Source organism: Gossypium hirsutum, chromosome A06 (assembly GCF_007990345.1).
Source record: "Gossypium hirsutum isolate 1008001.06 chromosome A06, Gossypium_hirsutum_v2.1, whole genome shotgun sequence".
NCBI lineage: Eukaryota > Viridiplantae > Streptophyta > Magnoliopsida > Malvales > Malvaceae > Gossypium > Gossypium hirsutum.
This window is the reverse complement of record NC_053429.1, coordinates 91,373,700-91,400,699: the sequence shown is the minus strand read 5'-3', so window position 1 is coordinate 91,400,699 and position 27,000 is coordinate 91,373,700. Positions and strand designations below refer to the sequence as shown.

General features: G+C 33.7%; 4 protein-coding genes across 4 annotated transcripts; all 4 read left to right on the top strand.

The window, feature by feature from the left end:
* Window positions 1-6,042: 6,042 nt before the first annotated feature.
* LOC107962281 (serine/arginine repetitive matrix protein 1) lies at window positions 6,043-7,554 on the top strand. The gene has a single exon (XM_016898596.2). The coding sequence runs from the start codon at window positions 6,567-6,569 to the stop codon at window positions 7,383-7,385; it is 819 nt and encodes a 272-aa protein (XP_016754085.1). The 5' UTR covers window positions 6,043-6,566; the 3' UTR covers window positions 7,386-7,554.
* Window positions 7,555-11,679: 4,125 nt separating this feature from the next.
* On the top strand, window positions 11,680-26,757 carry LOC107962284 (ABC transporter B family member 22). The gene is made up of 13 exons (XM_041115430.1): window positions 11,680-11,724; window positions 12,238-12,303; window positions 12,399-12,506; window positions 13,106-13,284; window positions 13,376-13,477; window positions 21,380-21,450; window positions 22,566-22,669; window positions 23,992-24,152; window positions 25,161-25,405; window positions 25,512-25,730; window positions 25,889-25,981; window positions 26,074-26,181; window positions 26,268-26,757. Exons 1-8 carry the CDS (start codon window positions 11,680-11,682, stop codon window positions 24,088-24,090), a joined length of 774 nt encoding a protein of 257 aa, XP_040971364.1. The 3' UTR covers window positions 24,091-24,152; window positions 25,161-25,405; window positions 25,512-25,730; window positions 25,889-25,981; window positions 26,074-26,181; window positions 26,268-26,757.
* LOC107962282 (uncharacterized) lies at window positions 17,143-18,671 on the top strand. The gene is made up of 3 exons (XM_016898597.2): window positions 17,143-17,364; window positions 17,461-17,566; window positions 17,676-18,671. The coding sequence occupies exons 1-3, from the start codon at window positions 17,276-17,278 to the stop codon at window positions 18,225-18,227; spliced, it is 747 nt and encodes a 248-aa protein (XP_016754086.2). The 5' UTR covers window positions 17,143-17,275; the 3' UTR covers window positions 18,228-18,671.
* Window positions 25,202-26,466, top strand: LOC121230525 (uncharacterized). The gene is made up of 5 exons (XM_041115429.1): window positions 25,202-25,405; window positions 25,512-25,622; window positions 25,889-25,981; window positions 26,074-26,181; window positions 26,278-26,466. The coding sequence occupies exons 1-5, from the start codon at window positions 25,202-25,204 to the stop codon at window positions 26,464-26,466; spliced, it is 705 nt and encodes a 234-aa protein (XP_040971363.1).
* Window positions 26,758-27,000: the final 243 nt, after the last annotated feature.

The following is a 27,000-nucleotide window of genomic DNA, read 5'->3' as shown; positions in this document are numbered from 1 at the left end:
CACAAGCATTGATATGCTTTGTGTCCATATTTTCTACACACGTAGTTTTTTACATGGTTGTTGGTTTTCTTTTTTTACTCTTCCTTGGTTTCTTGAAGTTGGCAGCCTTCTTGTTCTGAATTTTTACTATCTTATTTGAACTCATAGCGTCTATAAATATATTATATTTGGAACCAAAACCAAATTTGACCAGGTTAGCTTTTAAAGAAAATTGAGTTAAAGTTACTAAAGCATTATCTTTAAGATGATTGGCTTCCTCAATCTTCATATGGCTAATCAATTTTTCTAGAATGTCCTACTTCTTATGCTTTAGTAAATTGCAGTAATCGGATCAGGATTTCGGCAGTTTTTCAATCAAGATGTTTTCTTGGAGAATTTCACACATCTCTATCCCTTCCGCTAGGATATCAGAGACCAGCTTCTCGTAGATATGAACTTAGTCCATAATTAGATTATCATTGATCATTTGGAACTTGATCCACTCTCCAACAACATATTTCTTGACCCTTAGCATTATCAACTCCATATTTCTTCTCCAATGTATCCCAGATGGATTTAGCTGACTTATTTTTGACAAATAGGTTGAAGAGGATGTTAGCCACATAGCTTAACATGTGACCTCTTACCATTTTGTTGTCCTTCTCAAACTTGACTTTTGTAGCTACGACATCCAGGTTTTTGGGAATGGTGGCATAATCTCTAGGTTTCTCGGTGGCAGGTGGATTGAGGAAGATGTAGTAAACTTCAAGTTGTTCAAAGAAAATGACCATCATTTGAGACCAGCGACGGTAGTCAGTCCCATTAAGAGGTTCGAGCTTGGAGAGATCGAGGATGAATTTGTTTGTCGAGGTAGACATGTTTAAACAATAGTAATTCATTTCTAAATTGTTGGAAAACATACCATTGCAAAATAAATTTGTTAGTACTGATTAGATGTAACCCCTAGCCCGAATCCAACACTGGGACAGGGCTCGAGGCATTACCGGAACTTTACACTTTCAGTATACTAACTTGGATCACAAAATTCATTTGAATTTAAAACCTTTCAATCTTGAACATCTCGTCCCTTGTATAGGCCTTCGAGACCTATAACATATCAGAGAGCAATGCGGGACAAATACGGGCACGTTCGATTAACCTTGGGCTACTCAAAAAATTTTCCTTAACATAAAGGGACACAAGCCCGTATAGGTGGGCCGTGTGGACTCACACGCCCGTGGGCTCGTCCCGTGTCCAAAACTTGAGCATTCTATTAAATTAACACGACCAAGACACATGCCCGTGTGTCCTACCCGTGTGCTAATTTAGCTTAGAGTTTTAGGTGCAGGGGACACACGGTCATGCCACACGTCCATGGGGATAGGCCGTGTGTCACACACGGCATAGACACATGCCCGTGTGTCTAACCAGGTGGACTTTAATAGGGTATTTACCAAGCCTTTAATCACCCATTTCTACTTCTTTTTCTTAAAAGATACCAAATTCAAAGTAAAACATAATTATACACTTGTAAATGATCTTGATGAAATTAGTTGTATGGAAACCTCATATCATTGGTTTCATTCAAAAAGGTTATTTCCCATCTAGTATTTATGGGTTCTTATGTTATTGTAACACATTCAAAACTTGGCTCGTTTTTGCCTACTTTCAAATATGCCAATTTCCATGGCCTTGTACAAAAGATGAATGCATCTTTACATGCCTTCATTTGGCTGTACAAAAGATGAATACATCTTTACATGCCTTCATTTGGCAATTCAAATGACTCAAATGACAAAAATACTCAAAGCCCTATACATGCCTTTAACAAAATAGAAGTGTCTTTATACCAAAGCTTGACTAGTTGATAGTGTGTTGACTCTCCAATCGTCTTCCAATCTTTATAAGTCCTCGAGCTCTGTAAAATAGGGAAAAGAGAAGGGGTAAGCATTTTCATGCTTAGTAAGCTCAAATAACCTGAAAGTAAACTTACCGAGTAATTAGAATACATCCATACTTAATTCATGAAATCATCCGTTATGAAATGATTTCCTATCACATACACTCAATCAATGAGTTTGTCACATAATCATGTAATTTATATAGATGAGTTCGTCATTCATCATCTTGTTAGCATACATCATATTAACCCCGTTGAGTTTCTAGGAAATCTCAATGGAATACCCAGTATCCGTCAATTCTCACGAATGTTCATTTTACATATATGCACTCCCGTGAACCTCACATTTCATGGCGGAATTACCAGTCCAGGCTTAATTTCCCATATCACGAACTCGTAAGGTGATGTCGGGATTACCAGTCCAAGCTAAATCCCTTATAGTGACAAACACCCTTAATGAGCTCAGATCTGAATTACCAGTCCAGGCTAAATTCAGACCCTAATCGGATTACCCGTCTGGGCTAAATCCATAGTGCACACATATTCTTCGGGAGGCTTGATCATTCAAGGAACATCCGTCCAGGCTAGATTCCTCTTCATAATTGAGATCACGGATTACCCGTCCGGGCTAAATCCTTACTGCAACACATGTAGGATCTCATTCCACATGTAAAACATGGTTTATCCATCGAATTCCCTTTTTAACCTCAACTAAGACGGTTATCAATAATTCATTATCAATGATGCATTTCATACATTTTCATGCCATCAATAAATGAAAATATCATGCATTCATAAATCATGCAATTATACATATTAGGGGTTTACTTTAAGTTATCCGAACTTAGCTGGTATTCTTTTCGGGATTGTGTTTCGGTTATTTCGAAACCTTGCGTTTACCACGATCGACCTCCGAAACTTGTTCCTCAAGGTCTATAACAGCAAAATTAACTCATTAATACCCCACATAATACATTTCAAGTTTAATATCCACCCCCGGTCCCAATGACCATTTTGCCCCTAACCTTTGACATTTTTACGATTTAGTCCCTAAGCTCGTATAATGAAACACATGCAATTTCTATTTTACCCAAGCCTAACCGAACATTTTTCCTTCTTATGGTAGCCCACATTATCCATTAATTTCTCATTTCTACCACACATTTACATCTTTTGCAAAATGGTCCCTATAAGGGTTTCTCATGAAAACCAACTTGGAAAAGATGTTTAACACACATTAATCTTTCATATTCCTCCATAATCCATCAAAATACCAATAACTCATGCATGGGTAAATTTTTTAACATAAACTCTAGCATGAAATATGGGTAGAAATAGGAAGAGAAAGCTACCGAGATTTCAAAAATACAAAGAGCATGAAAAACGGGGCTTAAGAGCACTTATTATTAAGCTTGAAAATGTTGAAAACCCTAGTTATGGTGTCTCTTCAATTTTCGGCAGCGATGGAGAAGGGCTGATTTTAGCTTGATTTTTCCCATTTTAATTCTTTAAAATGACAAATGACCAAAATGCCCTTATGCCCTTTCTTTAAAATTTCATCCATGTAAGCCCATTTTTGTCCAAAAATTTAGAATTTGGGAAAATTACTATCCAATACCTACTAATTCATAATCTAAAGCAATTTCATACAAATTGCTTCTAGAATCCAAGTTTTGCAATTTATTCAATTTAGTCCCTAATTTCCAATTGGACACCTTATGCTTAGAATTTCTTCATGAAACTTTAACACATGCATATACTCATATTCTAGGCCTCATAATAATCATAAAATAAATATTTTGGTGTCGGATTTGTGGTCCTGAAATTACTATTCTAACTAGGCCCTATTTCGGGATGTCACATTAGAAATATTAATCAATAATTAAGAAATCAAAATTTACTGCACCGTGGATAAACCACTATCTTAGAAACGAATTTACCTTGATGGGTGTAGTCGTGTAGTGGTCGTCATCTCTCAAGGTTAACATAGTGCTTCAATATTCGTTCACCCGAATAAGGAAGGTGGAACACAATTGGTATTGGTCTTCTCAAGGAAATTACAACATGATTAATTCCTAGGAAATTACAACATAGTTGATCTTGCTTAAAATCCAAACTTTTAGACAAAATTTCCTCTAATGTAATTTAGGCAAAAATGACAGAATTTTAGAAGGGAATAAAAAAGAGGCGAAGAGGAGAAAATAATTTTTTTATTGCTGTGTTTTTCTTTCTATGTGTAAAATAAGGAAAACCAACTCTTTATTTATAATAGTAATAGAAGGATAAAATAGTAAATATGCAAGGGTAAAAGAGTAAAAATCGTAGGGTTAGTTTTGTAACTGATCCATCATTTCTGCGCAATAGTAAAAAAAAATCTCATGTTTTAGATTTTCGTAATAATAAAAAAAAAGAAGAAAAATAAAATTGTTTTAAAAAAATTATTTTTGTGAAAAATAATATAAGAGTTTTATTCAAAAGAGAATACACACGGCATGATAAAAACACATGTTAGCATTGGCACTAATACAAATTAAGCTACAATAATATATGTGTTCGGCCTATAGCCCAATTATTCAATGAGAATAAAAAGAAAGGCTATATATAAACTTTCTTAATAATTTATATTTAACCAATGTAGAATAGCTCAAACCCAATTTATTGGACCTATGCAATGTACCAGTTTCTTCCTCATCACCTTCGCTTTTCATACCCTTTACTAACACAACTCCTTTCTTTCTCAAATACATCACACAGTATTAACTCAATCATGAGAGAGCGTGCGTTTTAGAGTACAAATTTGGATGCCATTAGCTGTTTTATCATGAAGAAATAATATACAAAAGACTAGTTGGAGAAGTGGAGATATTTAACTATATATTTGGTTGAGGCTGGGGGTAGGCTAGGTGGGTGGGATGGGTCACGTGTACTTTATTTATTTATTGCCATTTCACATGTGTAAAATGTGTTGATTGAAGATTGAGAGAATATGACACTAGTTTGACACCTCCTCCTCCTCCTTACATTACGATTTTAGAAAAATAATGATAATTTCACCCTTTTTTTAATATTATGTGAGATACAAATTACAATCTTTTTCTAAATAATAAAAAACCTACAATATTTTTAGAAAGGCCTCTCACTCATGGCGTACAGAGAATTAATGCGGCCAATGGCTTGGTCACTTCCCAAATGCCATTTTCCTTTTTTTTTTCTTTGGTTTTGCTGAGGTTAGCCTCTTAACTGTCAAATTTTATTTCTTTATTTTGTTACATTCCTAATTATTTTTTAATAATATTGTCTTTAAAGTTGAAATCCACCTTCTTTCAAACATCTATAATTTCTTAAATTATGCTATACTATACATGTTGGGATAACCATGAGGTTACATCCACCAATTAAAGCTTCAATTATTGCCCTTTAATTTTAATTTTACAATCATATGATAAAATTCCCAAACAATGAAAAATAAGTGTAAAAATTCTACATAATGTGAGTGTTCAAGGAAAATAATTACATGGTTTGTGGCTTTATAAATAAAGGCTATCTTTTTATGTTGAGAAGGTTGGTTTTTTCTTTTGAAGTACATAGTAGGAAAAGCCACTGATTGTTTTGTTTGGAATTGAATGAAAGACCAACTAAGCTTAAACCATTGGGCAGCAAAAATTGGATTGGGATGGATCAGTTATTGGTTCTTCACAAACCCAAGATGAATGGAGACCAAAATGGCCTCATAAGATAAGACCCAAATGGAACATTTGTCTCACTCAGCTTCTTGTCTGGTATACTTTACATCCAAACTTGTTTGTTGCAAACTATGGGCTATATATGTTTGATAGTCCATCAAATTCAGTATTTATAAAATTAAATAAATATAACTTAAATTGAAATAATGAGATTGGCTTTCCTATTGACTGTTGATACAGATGGCTAAAGAAAAGTAGATGCGGTCACTGCTCATAAGCAGCATCTCTCTTTGTTTTTTAAGTTTGTGTTTGTCATGTTACTTGGCATAAATCAACTTGTATCGCAAAATCTAAGGGTTGATTAGATGTGGCATATGCAACTTTACCAGTCCAAGATTCCATCATAGGTAGGGTCTCAAATTATTAGGCAAGGGCTAGTGTTTTTGTTCCAAATATTGAGACAATTTAACAACTTTTTCCTAATCTTACTGATTATTTCATACGTTTAAGAACAGATCATTTCCATGTAAATCCATGAAAGTTGTGGGTCAAGTGTTCGACCACAAACCATAAACCCAATCACAACCGTTCAATTAACCCTAACAGTGGTCCCACATCGACCGCCCATTCTGGTTAGATTTAGACATCACATGTACCGAGGGACTGTAAAAAGACATATCAATAATCCCCCCACCTCCTCTTCTAGACGACTAGAACATGCGCCGCTCCTTAAAAATTCCACAAATCACGAGACATATGCAGCTCAAAGGGACTTGAATGAAAAACGACGAAATATGAAGGTCATTTAGATAAATAGAAATATGTTACCTAAGAATAAAATGCACTCCATTGAGGTTACGCCTCCGTTATGGGGAGTGGAGACCTTCTTCATCGAGTCTAAAGCCGGGAAATACTTAATCTACTTACCAACAGATCATTGCTGAACTTAAAACTCAACAATGGCACTTTGTTTCTGAGTCAATCTGTAGATTCCATTTCCTCAAATGGGTTGCTGTGTAAGCACCAACACAGGTTCCCTTCGTGCGAAGGAATCACATTTGCAAGTGGGTGTTGAATCCAAAGCTCCACCACCTTCGGCTGAAGAAGAAACTGTGAAGGAAGTTTTATCTGAAACCCCAAAAACCAAAGCTCCCATCTTTACCCCACAACAAGAAGAGAGCAAGCAAACCCAGATTGAGAAACCGGTCTTTGTCAAGATCCAAGAGAAGGAAAGCCTTAATTTCAACGTCAAGACCAAACCAAAATCACCTGTCCTTGAAGAGTCAGCTTCGGAAGAGGTTTCCGAGATTTGCAGCGTGAGTTTAAGTGAAAGCCTTTCCACTGTTACTGATAGGAGAGATGAAGAAGATGAAGTGAGGCAGCTAAAGGTGTTCAGATCTTCGGCAAGACCCGGGTCAAGGAACCGTGTCGTGGGTCGGAAGCTTGATCAATCACCTAACAAAAGAAATGGGGTCGTGAACGGGGGATCATCAGTGAGGTTGGTTCAAAGCAAGGGGGGATCCCCAGTGAAACGTGGGTCAAGACCCGATCCGCCAAGGAAGGATCCGGGTGGGAGTTCAGGGAGGAGGTCAAGATCACCTGCGGTGAATAGAGCTGTAATGGGTCGGAGCTCGTCCGGAGGTAGGACCATTCATTCTCCTGGTAGGGTCCGACGTGACCCAGGAGAGCAACAACAACACGTTACTACAACTACCATGGAAGGGAAATGGCCAAGCAGCAATAATAATGGTGCTACAACGAGTGCTCCAAATGAATCACTTGAAAATCCTCTTGTCTCCCTTGAATGTTTCATCTTTCTTTAAGGATTAAAAGAAAATATTGTACCTTTAGAGTTCATATATTGTAATTTCTCTTATTGTTTTTGTTTTGTTTGTGAATACTGATTCAATGCAAATGTCAATCCGGACTGCAATGCAATGGGAGATTTTGGTTGTATTTAAGAACGTATGAAATTGAATGCCTTTAACTTGACATGTTGGTGTGGAAAAACATGTGTTTTCTGCAAAATATGATTCAATTTGGTACAAAATGATTGCTCCTTTTCCATCTTTCTTTATCCAAGAACTTGAGGCTTCTATTGGGTTTTTGGTATGGTTAAAGGAGTTCACATTGAGACAACTTTAAGAACAAAAAAGTTTTATCTTTAGAGATTAATCATATGATTGAGATGCGTAATTATGTCTTTGAAACTAGATCTTGAGCTGCCTACTACTATACCTGGAACTCCTTTTAGGATTCTCACAAAGACCAGACCATAAGGAGAATGCATGGGTTCTTCATGCAGCTAGCCCCCATATAGGTTGGTTCACGGTGGATTACTCATTAGCATCATGATTGATGGTTAATTTTTAAGTATTTATTTACGAGATTAGTGGCAATATCATATCTTTGGCTATTTTTTTTTTGTTGTTGCTAAAAGAATCGTTTACGGAACAATTTTTTTCAAAAGTGCTCAAACAAGAGTATATCAAATGTTATATATCAAATTTTAAATTATGTTTTTTTTTTCTTTTCAAGTAATATCTAATTTATGTATTATGTATTTTATTATAAACACATCAGCATTTATTTAATTTTTTTCTACAAATAGAGCTAAAATGCGTGAAAAACTTTAATTTAAACACCTCTACAGAAGTTAGACCCTTATTTAATCACTTTAAAAAGTTTAAGTCTTATATGAATAACCTCTAAAAGATTAAACTCTATTTTGAACGTTTACCCATTTTTTTTCCTGAAATAATGAGAGAAAGAGCAGCATGGTTGGCACACACTCAGCTTTAAATATTCTATGATTTTAAAAGGAACACAAATGGAAAATGGAGAAATAAAGAAAGAAATGAAGATTTTGGAGAATGGAAGAGGGGGAAATCATATTAGTAGAGGTTTGAAGATGAAAGACAGTAGGAGTGGTCCAATATTTTAATGTTAAAATGGCTAATGGAATATGTTATTGGACGCTCTTTACAAAGAGGAATAATGGGGGAAAGAAGATCAGATATTTCAGTTATTTTGGACTGTTGCTTTAGCTTTTTTCTATGGTCGTCTCTTTTCCGTAGGCAAAGACAAAAATATGGAAGTTCAAAAGTTCAAAATATTTCAACCAAAATGGCTTTAACTTTTGTTTCCATTACAAAGATGATTTTCAAGCTACTTGAGTGTTTTTAACTTGGCTTCTTATATCAGAACTAGATAGATTCCTCTCATGCAACGGCCATTATTTTAAAGGAGAAACTTACTACAGCATGCAAAACAAAAGGATAAGCTAAGGCATGCATACATATTTCCGGATTTAAATTATTTTGGATTCATATTCTTTGAAAGTTTGTATACATCGTGCTCCTCTATTTATCTTGGGTTTATCTTTATTCCGAAAGTAGTTTAGAATTGTTGTTAAGAAAAGTTTGCTCTAAAAAAGAGTCACTACAACAAAAGAGTGCTAAGACGACAGTTATCGGGCAACACTTTTCTAAGTGTTGCGATAGACTGGCCAACATACGTTTTCGGCAACTTTTTGTATAAGGATTGCGATATGCATGCCTAAAGCAACGCTTAAATAAGAGTTGGTTTTGTCTAGTCCTAAGACGACATTTATGAGGCAACACTTTTCTAAGTGTTGCGATAGACTGGCCAACATACGCTTTCGGCAACTCTTTGTATAAGTGTTGAGATAAGCATGCCTAAAGCAACGCTTAAATAAGAGTTGGTGTTGTGTAGTCCTAAGACGACACTTTTGGGGCAACACTTTCCTAAGTGTTGGAATATACTACGCTTTCGCCAACTATTTGTATAAGGGTTGCGATATGTATGCCTACGGCAACGCTTGAATAAAAGTTGGCTTTTGTGTAGTCATAAGACGACACTTTTGTGGCGACACTTTCCTAAGTGTTGGGATAAACTACGCTTTGGCAACTCTTTGTATAAGGGTTGCGATATGTATGCCTACGACAACGCTTGCATAAGAGTTGGAGTTTGTGTAGTCCTAGGACGACACTTTTGTGGCGACACTTTCCTAAGTGTTGCATAGACTACGCTTTCATTAACTCTTTATATAAGGGCTGGGATATGTATGCCTAACGCAATGCTTGAATAAGAGTTGGTTTTTGTGTAGTCCTAAGACGACACTTTTGTGGCGACACTTTCCTAAGTGTTGCGATAAACTGCGCTTTCGGCAACTCTTTGTTAAGGGTTGCGATATGTATGCCTAAGGCAACGCTTGAGCAAGAGTTGGCTTTTGTCTAGTCCTTAGACTACAGTTTTGGGGGGCCACTTTCCTAAGTTTCAGATAGACTTGTCAACATATGCTTTGGCCAACTCTTTGTATAAAGGTGTAACATTCCAAATTACTTAATTCCAGCTTTTTTTGAGTACGTAGCACGAAAAATTTGAATTTAAAATATGAATATTCTTAAAATTTCAAAATATCATAACTTTGTGAATATATTATATATATTCAAATTAAAAATAACTTAGCTTCGAGTATGAATAAGGTTTTTAATAAAAATGCCGCAAAAAATCAATTTAGGTTAGGGTTTAAGGTTTACTATTTAGAGTTTAAGGTTTAGAGATTATAGTTATGGTTATGGTGTAAGGTTTTAGGGTTTTGTGTTTATGGGTTTGGGGTTTAAGATTTTAGGGTTTAGAGTTATGGTTTAAGGTTTAGGGGTTTTTTAACATAAGTGTTTCAAAAATTATATTATATATATTTAAAAATTTTAATCATAAATAAGATAAATATAAATTATTATTTTTCAAAAAATAAAATATCAAAATGAGATAAATCCCAAAAGCATACATATGAATAATGGTTTAATATGCAATTGAATATATGAACTTTAATTTGATTCAATTCTTGTAAATTATTAACAAAATTATTTATATGACATAATTTTATATTTAGATAATGCATACATAAATATTTCAACTACAATTAGAATTTCTTATCGAAAAAAGAATAATATTGAAAAAAGAAATCTTTTCAACAATACTAGACCATGCTATACCCATTTATCAATTTAATTCCTAAAAGAGTTGATCAAGATAAATTTTAACTCTCAATATTTTTTTTATCAATTTGATTCTTATTTTTTGAACTAAAATTAAGATTCGACTTTTTAAAAAATGTTAAATCTCAACTTTAATAGAAATATAACTACAAAATTAATTTTTTAATAATATTGATGTGAAAACCTACAAGGTAATAATCCACATGACATGATATTATTTGTTTTATATGTTAATTTAAAAATTATAAAAATCTTCAAAAATATTTAAAAATTAAAAATTTAATATTTTAGTCCATATTTCTATCGAAAGTTCAATATTCAAAAAATTTATAAAATAAAAATAGAAAAAATATATGTTAAAAATGAAAAAAAATTAAAACAAAAACTTTTCAGTATACGGCGCAGTTTTATTTTCACCCCTCCCTTAAATCTCCAATTTTCCCCATTTTATTTTCCCCAAATGTCCTTCCCCGAAATCCCTAAAATTTTCCCCAATCCTCTGCATCAAAGTGCTGCATCTTCTTCAGCAGCCCTCTGCTGCATCTCTGTAACGACCCGAAAGTCAGTAGTATTGAAAAATCTAGTTTTGTGAATTCGTTTTTGTAAAACGATGTCGTAAATATTTTTATTAAATATTTATTGAGTTATGTTGTAAGTAAATTGAATTTTGATTAGACAATTTCGTTACTTTAGTGCTCAATTTAAGTATAGGGACTAAATCATATAAGTGGTAAAAGCTAAATTATAACTAAGAGATTTATCTAATAAATAAACCATTATAGTTTAATAAAGAGTTCAATTAAAGAAAGTGAAATATTTTTGAATAATAAATAATTAGTAAAAAAAGACTTAAATGATGGTGACATGGCATGGGATTAGTGGTCAATAGGTAAAGTTACCATGAATCTTACCCACAAAAAACCACTTATTCTCACTCCAAACTCTATTGGCCAAAGCAAACCTAATGCATCTGCCGTCCACTGCCTGCCCCAGCCACGGGTGCATCTGTCGTCCACTGCCTGCCTTAGCCACCGGTGCATCTGCCGTCCACCACCTGCTCCAGCTACTGGTAAAAGCCTGCCTTACAGATTCCATGCATGAAATCCCCAATCCTGTAGTGATAGAACCTGGTGAATCAGTTTCAACTTGTTGAGATTTGTCTCAATCTTCATGGGTATGTATGGTTGATTTGGTTTTGTGTTAAATGATGAATTAAGTCGATTTCCTTTAATCTACAATTTATATATTTTTAAGGTCAGGGAACAATTTTCAATTAGTTGAACACTTGGCTATTTTCATTTAATCTACAGTTGATATATATTTAGGGCCACTTTCTTTGTACAATTGCGGTTTTGGAATTCTATTTTTGTTTCAGTAATATCAGCAGTATTGACACTGTTTTTCTGCTTTTCCTTGTTATACCATGGTGATGGATTTGTTTTAGTCGGCCTGCCCTTCTAGGATTTGCAACATGATAAAATTGAAGAAGATCACAGTAAAACAAGGTTAAATTTGAAGTGCATAGATTGGCATTGCTCTGGCCAACGAATTCTAATAGAGAGAACATTTGTTATTTAGGAGATTAATTTAAGTCATGGTTTTACGATTCTCGAACTTCATGATTTGAAACAAATTACTGTTTGAATTGCAGGGAATAACATTGAAACTAAAACTTGGTTCGAAAGTTGCCCTTGTTGGACCAAGTGGTGGTGGAAAAGTAACATCATCATCCCTTTCCCTATTACTGTTTTTCCATTTTTCTCTGTTGGAGGATTTTAATAGTTGATGTCTTAAATTTCTTATCTGTTGCAGACCACGATTGCAAACTTAATTGAGAGATTTTACGATCCTTTGAAGGGAGAGATTTTGTTAAATGGAGTTCCTTTAGTGGAAATATCTCATGAATATCTTCACAAAAAGTTAATATAAAAAAATAAAAAAAAACTTCACCTCACGGATATCACCCCTAATTATGGTACATAAAACGTTGACTTCTGTTTCCTGCTTGGATAAGTTTGGGAGCTCAAGAAACAGGCAAGGTATATGCCTTACTCTTGCATTTTTTTTTTAAATTTATTAAAGTTTCTTTTCCTTATTTTATTTCTTCTTTTGCCAACTCATTATTGTCTATTACCTTGGAAGCCAAAAGACTAAACATGGTTTTATTAATGATTTTCATAATTAATTTATTAAACCAGCTTGCCACCTCTAATTTAGGCCACCCTTTTAATATAACAGTAGTGCATTTATTTATCTGCTTTGTTTACAGTTTCTCACTTGGCACGTAGCTTTTTTCATTTCAAACTAGAATGGAATGAATATATAGTTTAAACTTTATATCGGCCATTGAATGGAAATGTGTAAATAGTTATTTAAATTGTATAATTTCACCCTTCTGTATTAATGTTCTAGATACAATAATCGCATTAAATTATCTATGGCTTTCACAAATACTTGATCATTTTGATGCCCTAAGATTTCTTTAACACCCTTATTCTTCTTGCCTTTCTGGAATGCAGGTAAGTATAGTCAGCCAGTATTTAAAGAGATTCCTCCATGGTCAAACCGACAAGCAGCTCTTTAAGAAAAATGTTCTCATAGTTACTTATGAAGATGTCAAGCCTTACATAGATAGGATTGGTAGTGGGGAGACATCAGATATCCTTTTAACAAAACCCATTACAGGATTCTTTCTAAGGCATGCATGAATTTGTTTCTTTGGTTCTGTGTGTTTTGGGGCATTGTTTGCTTCCTTCTAATAGTTCTATCATTTGTTTGATCAAATACAGCGTTGGGACTTTAGGCGGGCAGCCAAAGCTGATGCCTGTCATTGCTCAAGTTGCTAAGAAGTGGGAATTATTTCGTGGCTTATACGAGTCTCCTGTGATAAAGTAAGGAACCCATCCCTATTTTATTCTAGTTTTTCTTTCAGCTACTTGTGAAATCACGCTGTTTACTTATTCATCAATTAATGGCCTGAACAAAACCATGCATATATAATCGGATCTGTAGTTAAACTAGGAAAAATCCACTTATACCCAAAAAAGTTTTATACTCTTTTTGTATAATCACCACTCAAAACTTAGTTTCATGAAATGTCATTCTCATACAGGCAAATTAATTTGTTGTCTTCATGGCGTGTTAATATCAACAATTTAATCAAATTCCATGAGTTTTTTTTTGAAATTAATTAAGCCATAATAAATTCAAGTGTATTTCTAGAACAATAGAAATGTCTGGTCATTTAAAAAAAAACCAAATATAATGCAGTATTCGTGGCCATTTTCAATTCAAGAAGTAATTTTAATGACATTATTGATAATTATAATTAATAATAATTTTCCAAAAAAAATTCAAAGCTATAGTTATCTAGAAGGCCGCTAATTTTCATTCGAGAAAAAAATATAAATAAGTTGTAATCTTCACTAGAAAATTTATCTAGCGTTTAAGGCGCTTTATATATTTATGTCAGTATTTATTTTATTTTTTGTAATTTAATTATTTTTTATTTCATGTTTGTATTATATCTAGAAACCATAATTCATGTGAAAATAAAATAATAAAAGTAATAAAAATGATTAAAACGGTTAACATAGATGTGGAACGTATTGCTGACTTCAAAATTTTTCTTTAACGTATCTAATTGATTTGTTCTTTAAGTCACCCCCTTTCGTTTGATATATGTGATATTGGATTTACGAATCTGATATAACTAAAAGGTTAGTAAACCTTTTCTTTTCCTTTTTTTCCCTTTTTTTAAAATTTAGGTTTAATTTTTTCTAGTTTGGAATATTTTATTTATAAGAATTTAGATATTATTTATCATTTGTCATCAAGATAAATTTTATTTTTTTAATATTTAAACTTGTTAGTTTATTTCTGGATTAGGTAGTTTTGGTTGCTATTAGTTCACCAGAAAGCTCATCTCTTTCACACATGAACCTTAGGATTAGGCATTAATAGATACTCTGTTTTAATATTAATTACTTTAACAGATGGTTGATAAAAGTTGGATGGATGCTCCAAGATTTAGCACCAATCACCTAGCTGGAATAGAAAGATTTCTATCATTTGCAATTGAAAAATCAGTTTTTAACGGAAAAATATATTGTCCATGCTATCTTTGCAATAATAGGATATTGCACGAATCACATATTGTTGGTGAGCATCTTCGTCTTCATGGTATAATAAAAGAATACAAGCATTGGATTTTTCATGGAGAATGCATTGAAAGAACATCGGTGCAAACCGACCAAACAGTGAGAACTTCTCCATCAATTTGTACGCAATCACAAGACAACGAAGCCGATTTAAGAGATCTCATAACGGATGCTCTAGGTATCAACATCCCAACTCTTAATGAGAGTTTTGATGGAGTTTCAGAATAATGGTTAGGAGGATGATTTTAATGAGGCCCAAAGGACTACAGAGAGAGCAACTACTCTTTTAGATGATTGTGATATTCCGCTCTATCCTGGTTGTGTCAAGTTTTCATGCGTCTCATTCTTACTTCGGCTTTACCACTTTAAAGCACTTTTTGAATGGTCAGCAAAATCTTTGACATGTTTATTAGAGTTTTTAAATGAGGCATTTCTAGATGGAAACACAATCCCGACTAAATATTATGAAGCGAAGAAAAAGATTTTTGTACTAAATCTTGGGTATGTGAAGATTGACGCATGCCCGAATGATTGTATGTTATACTGGGGCGATGTTAATAAAAAGATCAGTTGTGATGTCTGTAAAAGCTCAAGGTGGTAATCTTCTAATGAGTTGGATGTAAATGAACAAGTTGATGATAGTTGTTGTCGTCCTAAGCCTGCCAAGGTATTACGGTACTTTCTTTTGATTCCTAGACTTAAAAGATTATTTCAATCCTCCAAGACATCACAATCCATAAGATGGCAAAAGAAGGACGAACCAAAGATGGTATATTGAGACATCCAGCCGATGGTTCTGCTTGGGATGCGTTTGATAAGAGGTTTCCTGATTTTGCATCTGATCCTCGCAATGTTAGGCTAGGTTTGGCCAGCGACGGATTCAATCTATTCCGAACAATGAGTACAAGTCACAGTACATGGCCCGTACTTCTTATTCCTTATAATTTAGAACCTTGGGCATGCATGAAACAATCATCAATGATACTGTCAATGGTTATCCCTGGTGAAAAAGGACCTGGCAACGACATTGATGTCTACATGCAACCTTTAATTAAAGAGTTGAAGCAATTGTGGATAGGAATTGATGCTTTTGATTCATCAGTTTTCGAATCTTTCACTTGGCTTGTCTTCTTTGGACAATCAATGATTTCCCAGCTTACGCCAATCTTTCAGGGTGGAGTACAAAAGGTCGGGTTGCTTGCCCAATTTGTGTTGAAAAAACTGAATCTCGATGGCTACAGTATGGTCAGAAGTTCTGTTATATGGGTCATCGTCGATGGTTATCAACTGAACACCCATTTTGAAAACAAAGTCGTGAATTCGATGGCACTATAGAGTACGAGGTAGCTCCTATACCACGATTCGGGGAAGTTATCTTAAGGGAAGTTGAAGGTGTCAATTTCATTTATGGAAAAACTTGAAAGAGGGATAGAGAAGAACTAGATGAAGGGTTGGTAGAACTTGGTGTAGACGAGGGGTGTGATTTGTTTAACAACTTTGAAGAATTGGTGGTAGAAGGAGATGAAGCAAATCTCATAAATCAAGACGAGACTTTATGGAAGAAGAGAAGCATATTTTTCGACTTGCCTTATTGGTGTTACAATCTTCTTCGACATAACTTGGATGTCATGCACATTAAGAAGAACGTATGTGACAATGTCATTGGCACCCTTCTTAATCTCTCACGTGGTGGTAAAGATAATATCAAAGCACGCAATGACCTACAAGATATAGGCATCCGAAGTTATCTTCATCCAAAAATGAGAAATGGGAAAAAGTACCTTCCGCAAGCGTGTTGCACTCTTGCATCAAAGGAAAGAGATATTTTTCTTTCCATTGTGAAGAACTTGAAGGTACCCGATGGTTATGCATCAAACATATCTTGATGCGTGAATTTGAAAGAGCACAAGTTGAGCAACCTTAAAAGTCATGACGGTCACATTCTTATGCAAGATTTGCTTCCTATATGCTTAAGAGGAGTTGTAGAAAAGAAGGTGCTAAGTGTTATTACAAATCTATCAAATTTCTTCAAGAGATTATGTGCAAAAAGTCTTGATCCACAAGAACTTGATCAACTGTAAATACAAGTTATATTAACACTTTGTGAAATAGAGAAAATATTTCCTCCAAGTTTCTTCACAATCATGATTCATTTGATTATTCATTTACCGATGGAGGCTAAGCTTGGTGGACTTGTTCAATACAGGTGGATGTACCCGATCGAAAGGTATATGAGATATATCAAAAAAAATTCACAATATTTTATTTTTATTAATTTAATATAGAATATAATAAGTATGTAAAAATAAATGTATGTGATGTAGGTATCTTATGGGATTGAAAGCTTCAGTGCGAAATAGAGCTTATCCTGAAGGTTCCATTGCTGAAGGGTACATAGTTTCAGAATGTCTTACATTTTGCTCCCGTTATTTTTCTGATATTGAGACTATATTTTCCCGTCCTCTAAGGAATGATGGGAATATTAAAAAATGGTACATTTTCTCTTTTGGAGGACGTCCAGTTGGCACCATGGACACGAAGATATTGGACGCAAAAAGTCTTTCACAAGCAAACCGCTATGTTTTATTGCACAGCGATAAGTTATCACCATATCGTCAGTGAGTTTCCTGAGGAAAATCTTGTCATTCGAATCTTTTTCTTAACCAATAGACAAATAAAGTTATCACATAATTTGTATACTGAATATATTATAGGGAATTTTTGGAGTCTGAGCGAGCTGTTTATGGTGGCATTCAAATTAGTAAACGCACAGAAGACAAATGGTTGGTTGAAAAGTTCCCAAGATGGCTTGCGAAACAGGTAAATTGTCACTATTAAAATAATTTATCATATTATTTATGTAATGAGGGAACATTGTAGAAATTTGATCATAGATTAAGAGTTAATTGATTTCCTACTATATGGTTAGGTTCCAAAGATGGAAGTTGAACAAGTTGATGCTGATGTAATTGCTCTTGCAAAAGGACCGCATAAGGTGGTTTTCACATATGATGGGCTTATAATTAATGGTTTTAGGGTCCATACTAAAAAACTTGAGCAACATCGTAAGACTCAAAATAGTGGCGTGATGGTTTTTGCTGACGAGAGAAACTATTATGGAAATTGCATTGAAATTATCGAGCTAAACTATTATGAAAGGTTTTGGGTTATCATGCTTAGATGTGATTGGGTGAATATTAAATCTCCTAGGAGTATGAAGAAGGATGCAAATGGTTTTATTATAGTGAAATTTTCTAAGCTTATCCACGCAGGGAATCGTGATTTGGATGATCCATGTGATTTGGACGATCTATACATACTGGCTTCTCAAGCGAAACAAGTATTTTATGTCGAGGATGGCAAGAGTGAAGGATGGCTCCATGTTATCGGAGTAAAACCAAGAGATTTGTTCAATCTAAGCGTTGAAACCCTTGTAGAAGATGATGAATATCCGCAGTGTGATCATCAAATTGTGACTTAATAATTTTAGTTTTAATTTGAACAAGAACGATGTTTTGAAGTGCAAATATTTAGTGTAATTGATATTTTTAATGCATTATAGCAGAATGAATGGCCCAAAAGAAACAGAGCACTTAAATGAAGATGACATTCATATTATTATATTAACATCTATGTATGTTCATTTTTATATTTGAAGACATTTTTATATTCATATTATACATACTTGCCTGACCTACATTCTGATAATTGTTAATCTGTTTTGGCATTTGGGGGTTCCTCTTTGAAAATGGGAAGTCTACAGTTTATGTGTTTACTACATTAGACATTTGGTTTGAAAATATTAGATCCTTATTTAATCATTTTGAAACCTTTGGCGAGTCCACTTAAAGAGTTGATGCTTCTTATCAATTTATCTTTAGCTGTGAGTCAACCAGGAATGATATTTCTATGATGTCCATTTTTATATTTTAATTTCTTCCTACTTTTCTTCTTTTCTTATATATTCCCTTCATGATTTGATACGGATAACATTACTAGTATTTTTCTTTTCCTCATCTCTAACATTTGCTGCTTCAGTCCCGTTCCAATGGAAAATTATTGATTGTCTAGTGTGTGATGGGACCTTCTGTCATTCCCTTCTCAAGGAAATGTATGATGTAGTAAATTGCTTCAATAAGTGTGCCCATAAATTGCCTTACCTACACCTTGCCCAGTATCTAATTTATAACTTAGACTTGTTTATTGTTTTAAGTTTTAACTTTGATTTAAACTTAAAAAATTTACTTGGATAGAAAAATTATACTTATTTGATATATATGTGACAGCCCTAAATTGACCCTAGTCGGAGAGTGGTTTCGGGACCACGAAACCGAGTCTTATAAATAATTAAAGATTATATTCTGTGTTTTTGATGTGCGTAAATGCTTGTGTGATAGTTCCATACTTTAATTTGGTCAGTGTATGTGAAATTTATTAGTAGGGACTTATGTGAGACAATTTAGAAATATGCTAGGCAAGTGTTCAAGTGGCCTATTAATATATGTGGGAAAGTGATTGTCCTTGCATGTCAAATTAGCCAAATTAAAGCATAGTGGCCGGCCATGCTATGGGTGGAAACATGTCACAAACATGTTAGGTTAGTGATGTATGTTAGGAAAAATAAAATAATGAGCATGGTAATTAAATAATGAAAGGGAGGAGTGATGAAAAAAAAATGGTCTCATCCATGCCCCCCTTTGCCGTGAATGGAAGAAAGAAAACAAAGAAAAAAAATGTGTGTTCATCCTTGAACATCTTTGACCGAAATTCAAAAGGAAAGAAAGGAGGAAATGTTGAAGAGGTTCGGCCATGCATGTAACTAGGTTAAGGTATGTTTGAGGTTGCTCCATGAGATTCATGTATATTTTAGTAGTTAGCTTGAGTTCTAACTAGCCCATGGTTCAAATCTTTACTATGTCATGGAGATGATATTCGGCTAAGGTGGATTTGTGTTGATATCATTTGCATGCTAAAAGTGAAGCTTTGTAATGGTGCATGTGATGGTGGATTGATAATTCTTGAATATTCTTTTTAGCATTTTTGAGTGAGACATTAAGTTCTTTGTTTAACCATGACCAAAAATTGAAATGGTATGGTGTTGTGATGCATTCGGCCATGGTAGGAAGTAGAAGGGAAAATATGGTTGTTGTTAGATGAAGTAGAGTCTAACGAATGAGCACATATGTGCATTAGTTGCTAGATGGAGAAGAATCGGCTAGCAAGTTGTGTGCTAAGGCCAAATATAATTTTTGTATATTAATGAGTAATGCATGTGTTGAATTGATGGAAAGGGAGAGGATGCTTTACTAGTGTATATATGTGTATGGGCCAAGTTTTGAACTTGAAACAAAATGGTGTTTAGTCAATACAAGTGACCATACTTGTAGAATGTATTGAGTGTTACAATCGGCCTCAACATAGACATGTATGTTCGGCCACATGAATGAGTACATAAGTTGATGTGTATGTTCGGCCATAGGTAAGCATATTGATGGCTTTATCTTGACTTAGAAAATTCGGCTAAGGGGAATATTAGCTAATATGTTGAATTCGATTCGTGATTTCGTACATATGTGACTCTAATGTCTAATGTATATATGGACTAAGTACCTTGAGGTTCTCTTTTGATGTTCAAATGAATTGTGTTAAATTGCTTAATGTGATTAAAAATGCGCATGACCATTGTGTATTTGAGCTAAAGGGTGGCCATATGACCTATTAAACTCCTTGTCATATTCGGCCATAAGCTAGCATAATGAGACTTTAATAAGTTAAATTTGTTTGAATTAGCTCAAGAGCTTAGAGGACCACAGTTGGATAAGGGGAAGGAAAAAGTTATCGAATAGCCGCCGAAATCGTTCGACCACATCCGAGGTAAGTTTTCGAGTAATGGAACTTAGATTATGATTTGATTAGATCATGTTTTAAGCAAATCAAAATCATGCTCTTTGTATGTGGCTATTGAGCCGAAATTTCAAGTGTGATAAGTGTCTTGTGTTTGAGCTTTGGTAATGAAAATGAAATACGGATGTGTCATGATCTATTGATAAATGTACATGGTTATTCGAATGATGTCCGGGCTAAGTCCCGAAGGCTTTGTGCTAAGTGACTATATCCGGACTAAGATCCGAAGGCATTTGTGCGAGTTACTAATTCCGGGCTAAGCCCGAAGGCATTGGTGCGAGTCACTAAATCCGGGTTAAGTCCCGAAGGCATTTGTGTGAGTTACTATAACCGGGCTATGTCCTGAAGGCATTTGAACGAGTAGCTATATCCGGTTAAATTCCGAAGGTACGTGATTCGGGAACGAGCGATCTTGCTGTAAAAATTTCAGTTAATACGCTTGAAAAATCCCAACAATGAGGTATGTTTCGTATGTGCATTGGAATAGTTGATTCCCTTCGAATAATATTCGCTCAGTCGAGTAATGAGCTTCCGGTATTTGGCTAAGATGATCCCTTATGTATGAATATAGGGGTTGGAATGTGAAGTAGGAATGATTTGAGAAAATGTATATATGGAATTATCCGTTTAGTTATATGAATGCTATACTTCTGATGTGCTTAAAATCTTTACTCAAAACTTACTAAGCATTTAATGCTTACTCCGTTTCTTTGATTCTCTATTTTATAGATTTTGGTTCTTCAGCTATCGGACTCGGGATTTTGAAGTCGAAGTCACCCACACTATCAAAGCTCCTTTTGGTATACTTTTGGTTGAACTTTGAAATGGCATGTATAGGACTACCCTTTTGTTGTTGGTCATGAACCCTTCAGTTTTGTGTAAATTTGGATAGCCATGCGAAAATGGCTTAATTATACTTTGATTATAGCATTATAATCATTTTGTATGTTGTTCGTCGAGAGGTATGGAAATGTTGGTAACGGTTAGCCATGGGAATGGTTATTCATGATCACTTTTGGTATATGTATGACAAACTCTAGTTGATCCATGGGAGATCATGAAATAGGTAAAGTTTACCTTAAAAATAGATGCTAGCAGCAGCAGTGATGTGGATGTGAAAAATCACTAAAAATAGTAGGAATGGAATTAAATAGTGAATAAATTATGTAATCGAACCTTGATGAATATATTTTCATAGGAAAGTAACGAAACGTTCATATGAACAGTATATTATGAGATGTTAAAGTTTTTGTGAGATAGGGCCAGAACGGTTTCTGGATCCCCTGATCTGACTTTGGAAATTCATTATAAATTAACCAGAGACATTTAGAAGTCATGCTATATATGTATAGATTCCTTTTTGAGTCTAGTTTCTATAGAAATAAACGGTATCAGTATTGAAGCCCTTTACAGGGAGATATTCAAATCGTAATGCATGAAGGTCAGTGTAGTCGCACCCTGTAACAGGGGAGACTTTAACTAATAAACTGTATTAATTGACCTTACCAAAAATTCTAGAAAAAAATATGTAGATGGACATATGAGTCTAGTTTTAGGGAAAAATTACGAAACTGATTTTCGAGTTTTGGAACTCAAGATATGATTTTTAAGGTGACAGTGACGCAGTTAGCCAACTGCCTGGAAATTTTTAAAATGGACTGTGAAAGTAAATGAATTAAGTCGGTTAGCACCTCGTGTTCGACTCCGACAACGGTCTCGGGTACGGGGTGTTACAATATAAGTCAGATTTGAGTTTTAAAAGTTTGTAATATATTTTATAATCTTAAAAATATATTAATTTGTGTATGTTTAAATTTAATAAAAGAAAAATAAATAAAGATAGCCTTCATCTTCTTGTTTGTAAATAGGATTTTATTTCATGATTATTACCATTCTCATTTATATATGCTTGCAGGTCACCTTAAAAGGGTTTCGGTCAGGCAAGTTCATGACATTAGCGTGGCTACAAATGTGGCGGCAAGGGGATTAGATATCAATGACGTGCAGTTAATTATCCAGGTATATTTTTATTACGGCATGATATTTCAGATATTTTTTTTGCTATATATATATATTTTTTATTATATATTTACATTTAATTATATCTTAACTCGATAATTTTTATAATAACTTGGAGGATATGTGCTTTGAGCATGTTTACATATGAAATATCATCTATTTTAGAGATTGAGATTTATGAGTAATTTAGGTAATATATTAAAAATATTATTGTAATATTTATATTAGAGTTAGTCTTTATTCTAGGATGGTCACCTATTCTATTTTTAAAAAAGTTATTTTTTATTATTTTAATACAATTTTTAGAAAATTATGTTATCCATATGCAGTCCTGATAGTAGAGGTTTTTTTTTTTAAGTTATGTTTGTAGAGTTTAATTTTTTTTTAATGTGTAATCATATATTAATATTACCTAATCTTTGTGTTTTTTTAATTTTATTTTTGATTAAGCATGACGATAGAGTAGATTGAAATTAAAAATTAAGTTATTCACCTTCATTTGATATTTATATAGATGTCGATTTTTTTTATAATTATTGATATCCCAACCTTATTTCACTTGAATTTTTATTAATTATTTTGAATATAGAATATTTTGAAGAATGAAAGTATAAAAATGGGAAATAAGAGAAACCTAACGAGTATTGCTTTGACCAAAAGTGTCTGCTTCACCAATTGACTCAATGAATAATTAAAAAATAATAAACAAAAAAGGAAGTAGATATGAGATATGAGATTAATTAGAGGAGATTAAAATTTGTGATCCTAATTTTGGTTGGATCGGACTTTTGCCAACTTGGGGATAAAAAAGGTATATTTGGCTACAAAAGCTTGTAATATATTATTTGTTTAAGTTTGATGTGCTATTTGTTAATTTCAATTTTTAGGTTATTATTTTAAAAATTTAATAGAATATAAAATATTTAAATATTTTAAAAATTGAATAGAATATAAATTTGATGTGCTTTTTTTGGGGGGCTTGATTTGGTCCACATTCTTATTTTGCTTGTTTCTTGGTCTATTTTTTGTTTGTTTTTTGGGCTTGATTTGCTGGACATTCTCCATATTGTTTTGCTTGGATTTTTGTTTTAATAAAATGCAGTAGACATTCACGGCCTTTACTTTGAATTTGTTAGCCAAACCCTAAAAGGTAAAATAAAAGGTAAGTCTTGCTCCAAATTTACAGTAGGTTTCAAGTTTCTCGGGAATTCCAAGTAGAAAATTCATATTTTTCCCGGTTTTTCCTCCTCCCCAAAACCCATGAATTTTTCGGTGCTGTGTTGGGTGCTGTGTTGAAAACTCATTACCTCTTTGTTTTCTAGGAAAATGATTGGCAAAAGGAGACCATTAAAAGGTGTACGATTCTCTTCGAGGGGTTCTTCGATAGGTTCGAACAACTTAGGAAGTGCTGCTACCGATAGTCAAAGCACGGGAGATGAAACTCCAACTCAGTCAGTTGAATAAGTTCCTGCAAGTCCGACTGGTACCTCCATTTCCTTCTCACTTATTATTTCTCTGGTTTTAAACTAGTTTAATCCCTTATGCTGGTATTTATGCTTTCTCTAGTTTTCATTTTCTTCACAATATACAAAGAAACAAAAAAATTTCGGCTTTAACTGTGTGTTTGGTTTTTTGCCCCACTGAACTTTCTATTTGTTACCATTTTGTCGTTGCTCTTCTTTTGCACTCTATTATTGTACGGATTTTATGTTTTGTTTTCTTTCCTTCATAGATTCCTCTTGTCTTCTGCTGCACTATAATTTTTCACAACTTCCAGACCATTTCTTTGCTTTGTTAAACATGATGGGTTTTTACATTTCCTCAATATCTTCTGCAGTTTTGATAATGTTCCTATAGCAGGTATGATAATTGTGAGCCGTTTAATTTATCAGTAAATTACTTTGTTTATTACCATGGTGTCCTGTTTCTTCAACTATGTAAGATTGCTAAAATTTAGATTGCAGGTTGGAGGGTGGATTAAAGGCTGAAAAAGGAATTTGGCTATTGATTACTAAAAATTTTGACATTATACAATTTTGATTCTGTATATGATATAAATCCATTTTTTTACTTTCTTATTTAGAATATTTCTTGGTTTTTAAATTTTCATTCATTTTTTTATATGAGAATTTTATAAATTGAAAGCGCAAGAAACAAAAATAAATAGAGTATTAGCGGATAAATATTTTTGAGAGTATGGTAAGTGTTTTTTTGTCCCAAAAAATTAAAAGCATTTTCATAGCCTTTTGTAGAAAAAATTAAATGGAGTATTAGTGGACAAAAATATTTTTGTCCATGATAAATATTATGTATTTGTTATGATAAATAAAATCTTTTATTAAGCTTTTATTTAATTAATATTGGTTTTTTTTCTTTTTCTACCATATTCACAATTTGCTTTTGCTTTTGCATCGTATTTATTTTTTTTACATTGATACATAATTTTTTTTTTCAATTTTCATATCTAAAATATAATTGTTATTTTGGACAGAGGCTACTAAGGGTACTAAGAGAAAGCGAGGGCCTACAAACATGAAAGATATATGGAATCTTCAACCTGGAACTCGTATAGTAGTAGAAGCCAACCAATATGGCCAGCCTATTGGGAAGGAAGCGTCCAAATTGGTTGAATTTCTCGGTACAATTGCAAGGACTGGATCTATCTGTCCTTTGAATACAAAACATTGGAAACATCTTTCTAAATATGTGTTGGAAAACATATTAAGAATCGTTCATGTATGTAGTACGTAATCATTTTCTAATTTAATGTATTTCAATAATTTTGCATTATTTGAAATTGTATGTAATGAACACTTGTTACATTATTTTGTTATTTGTGTAGGAAAAGTTTGATCTCCAAGATAAGGTGAAGGACTCTGACATCCTCTCACATGTTGGAAAACTCCGGAAGGAATTTAAATCGACTTTGAAAACTAGATACTATAAAGAGATGGTCCAAGAAGGTCTACTGATTGAAGAAATATATTAAAACAATCCTCCTAGTGTGCATGATGATCAATGGAAGTGGCTAGTGGAGCGATGGGGAACACCACAAGTTGTGGTATGCACTTTTATTAGATTAATTGTCTCATTTTTCCTACTTCCACTTATAGTATGATCAAAGTAGGGGATGCATAAATACGTGATTTGTTGAATGAGGTATAATAAACTTAGCTTTCATATTACTCTCATATTTTTTCTCATTAATTTAAACAATAGGCACATTCAGAAAAGGCGAAAAAATCTCGAACAAAGGTGCATTATTCACATACTGCTGGTTGTACAGGATATGCGACCCTCAATGCACAGTTTGTAAGTATTACATATTAATCAATATGTAACTTATATTAATTATTCTGCACTCATTGGTGAATAATGTTAACTATTGTTTTGTTGTATAATAGTCTGAGAAGGAAGGCTGTGAACCCTCGCGTTTGGAGCAGTTTAGATTTCAACATTTGTGCAAAGATGAGAGTGGCAAATTGAGCAGAGAGGCAGCAGAACAAGTTTATGTAAGAAACAAATGGGTATTATTTATTTATTTATAATTATTTTGACATCAATTTTTTTTTAAAAAAATAGAATTTTCTACTTAAAGATAACTGTAGGATGAAGCATGCAAGCTGGTTAAAGACTCTATGCCAATACCTGAGAGTTCTTTCGCACCTCAAGATAATATTGCATTAGAAAACGAGGTCTATACACAAGTGTTTGGCCCTGACAAGGATGGAAAAATGTTGGGATATGGACGTGGGATGACCAAATCTAGGTTGTTTGGCTATGGGTCAGTTACCTGAGAAAGCCAATCTACATCGGCCATCACTACATTGATTGAAGAGATGAGCGCAAAACATGTCCAGCAAATACAAACAATTCAAGCCAAACAAGCAGTTCGAGAGAAAACTCTATTCGAGGAAGCAGAATCTCGATTTCTTATGGAGGCTACAGAGCGAGAAGCTCATTTGATAGTTGAAGCAGAAGAAAATTTTATGAAATTAATTGAAAGTCGAGAGGCAAAGTTCATGAAAATGATGGATGCTCGTGAGAAAAAGTATAAGGCTCTCATCGATGAGTGTATGGCAAAGGGAATGTCAAGTAAGTCCAACACTTTTCATAATAAGCATAGTAAGGTGACTATTTTATAACTAGATTATCAATAAGTTTGTTAATGGTTTAATAGACATTGCTTGTTGTAGTTGAATGCTATGTTCTTATTTGATGTCTTCATTGCTTGCTCAACTAATAATTAGTAGTGGATGTACTGATGAAAATACTTTATTTAGCTTCAATTTATGGTTCTTTGGTTAATATTAAAATATTCTGTAGCACCT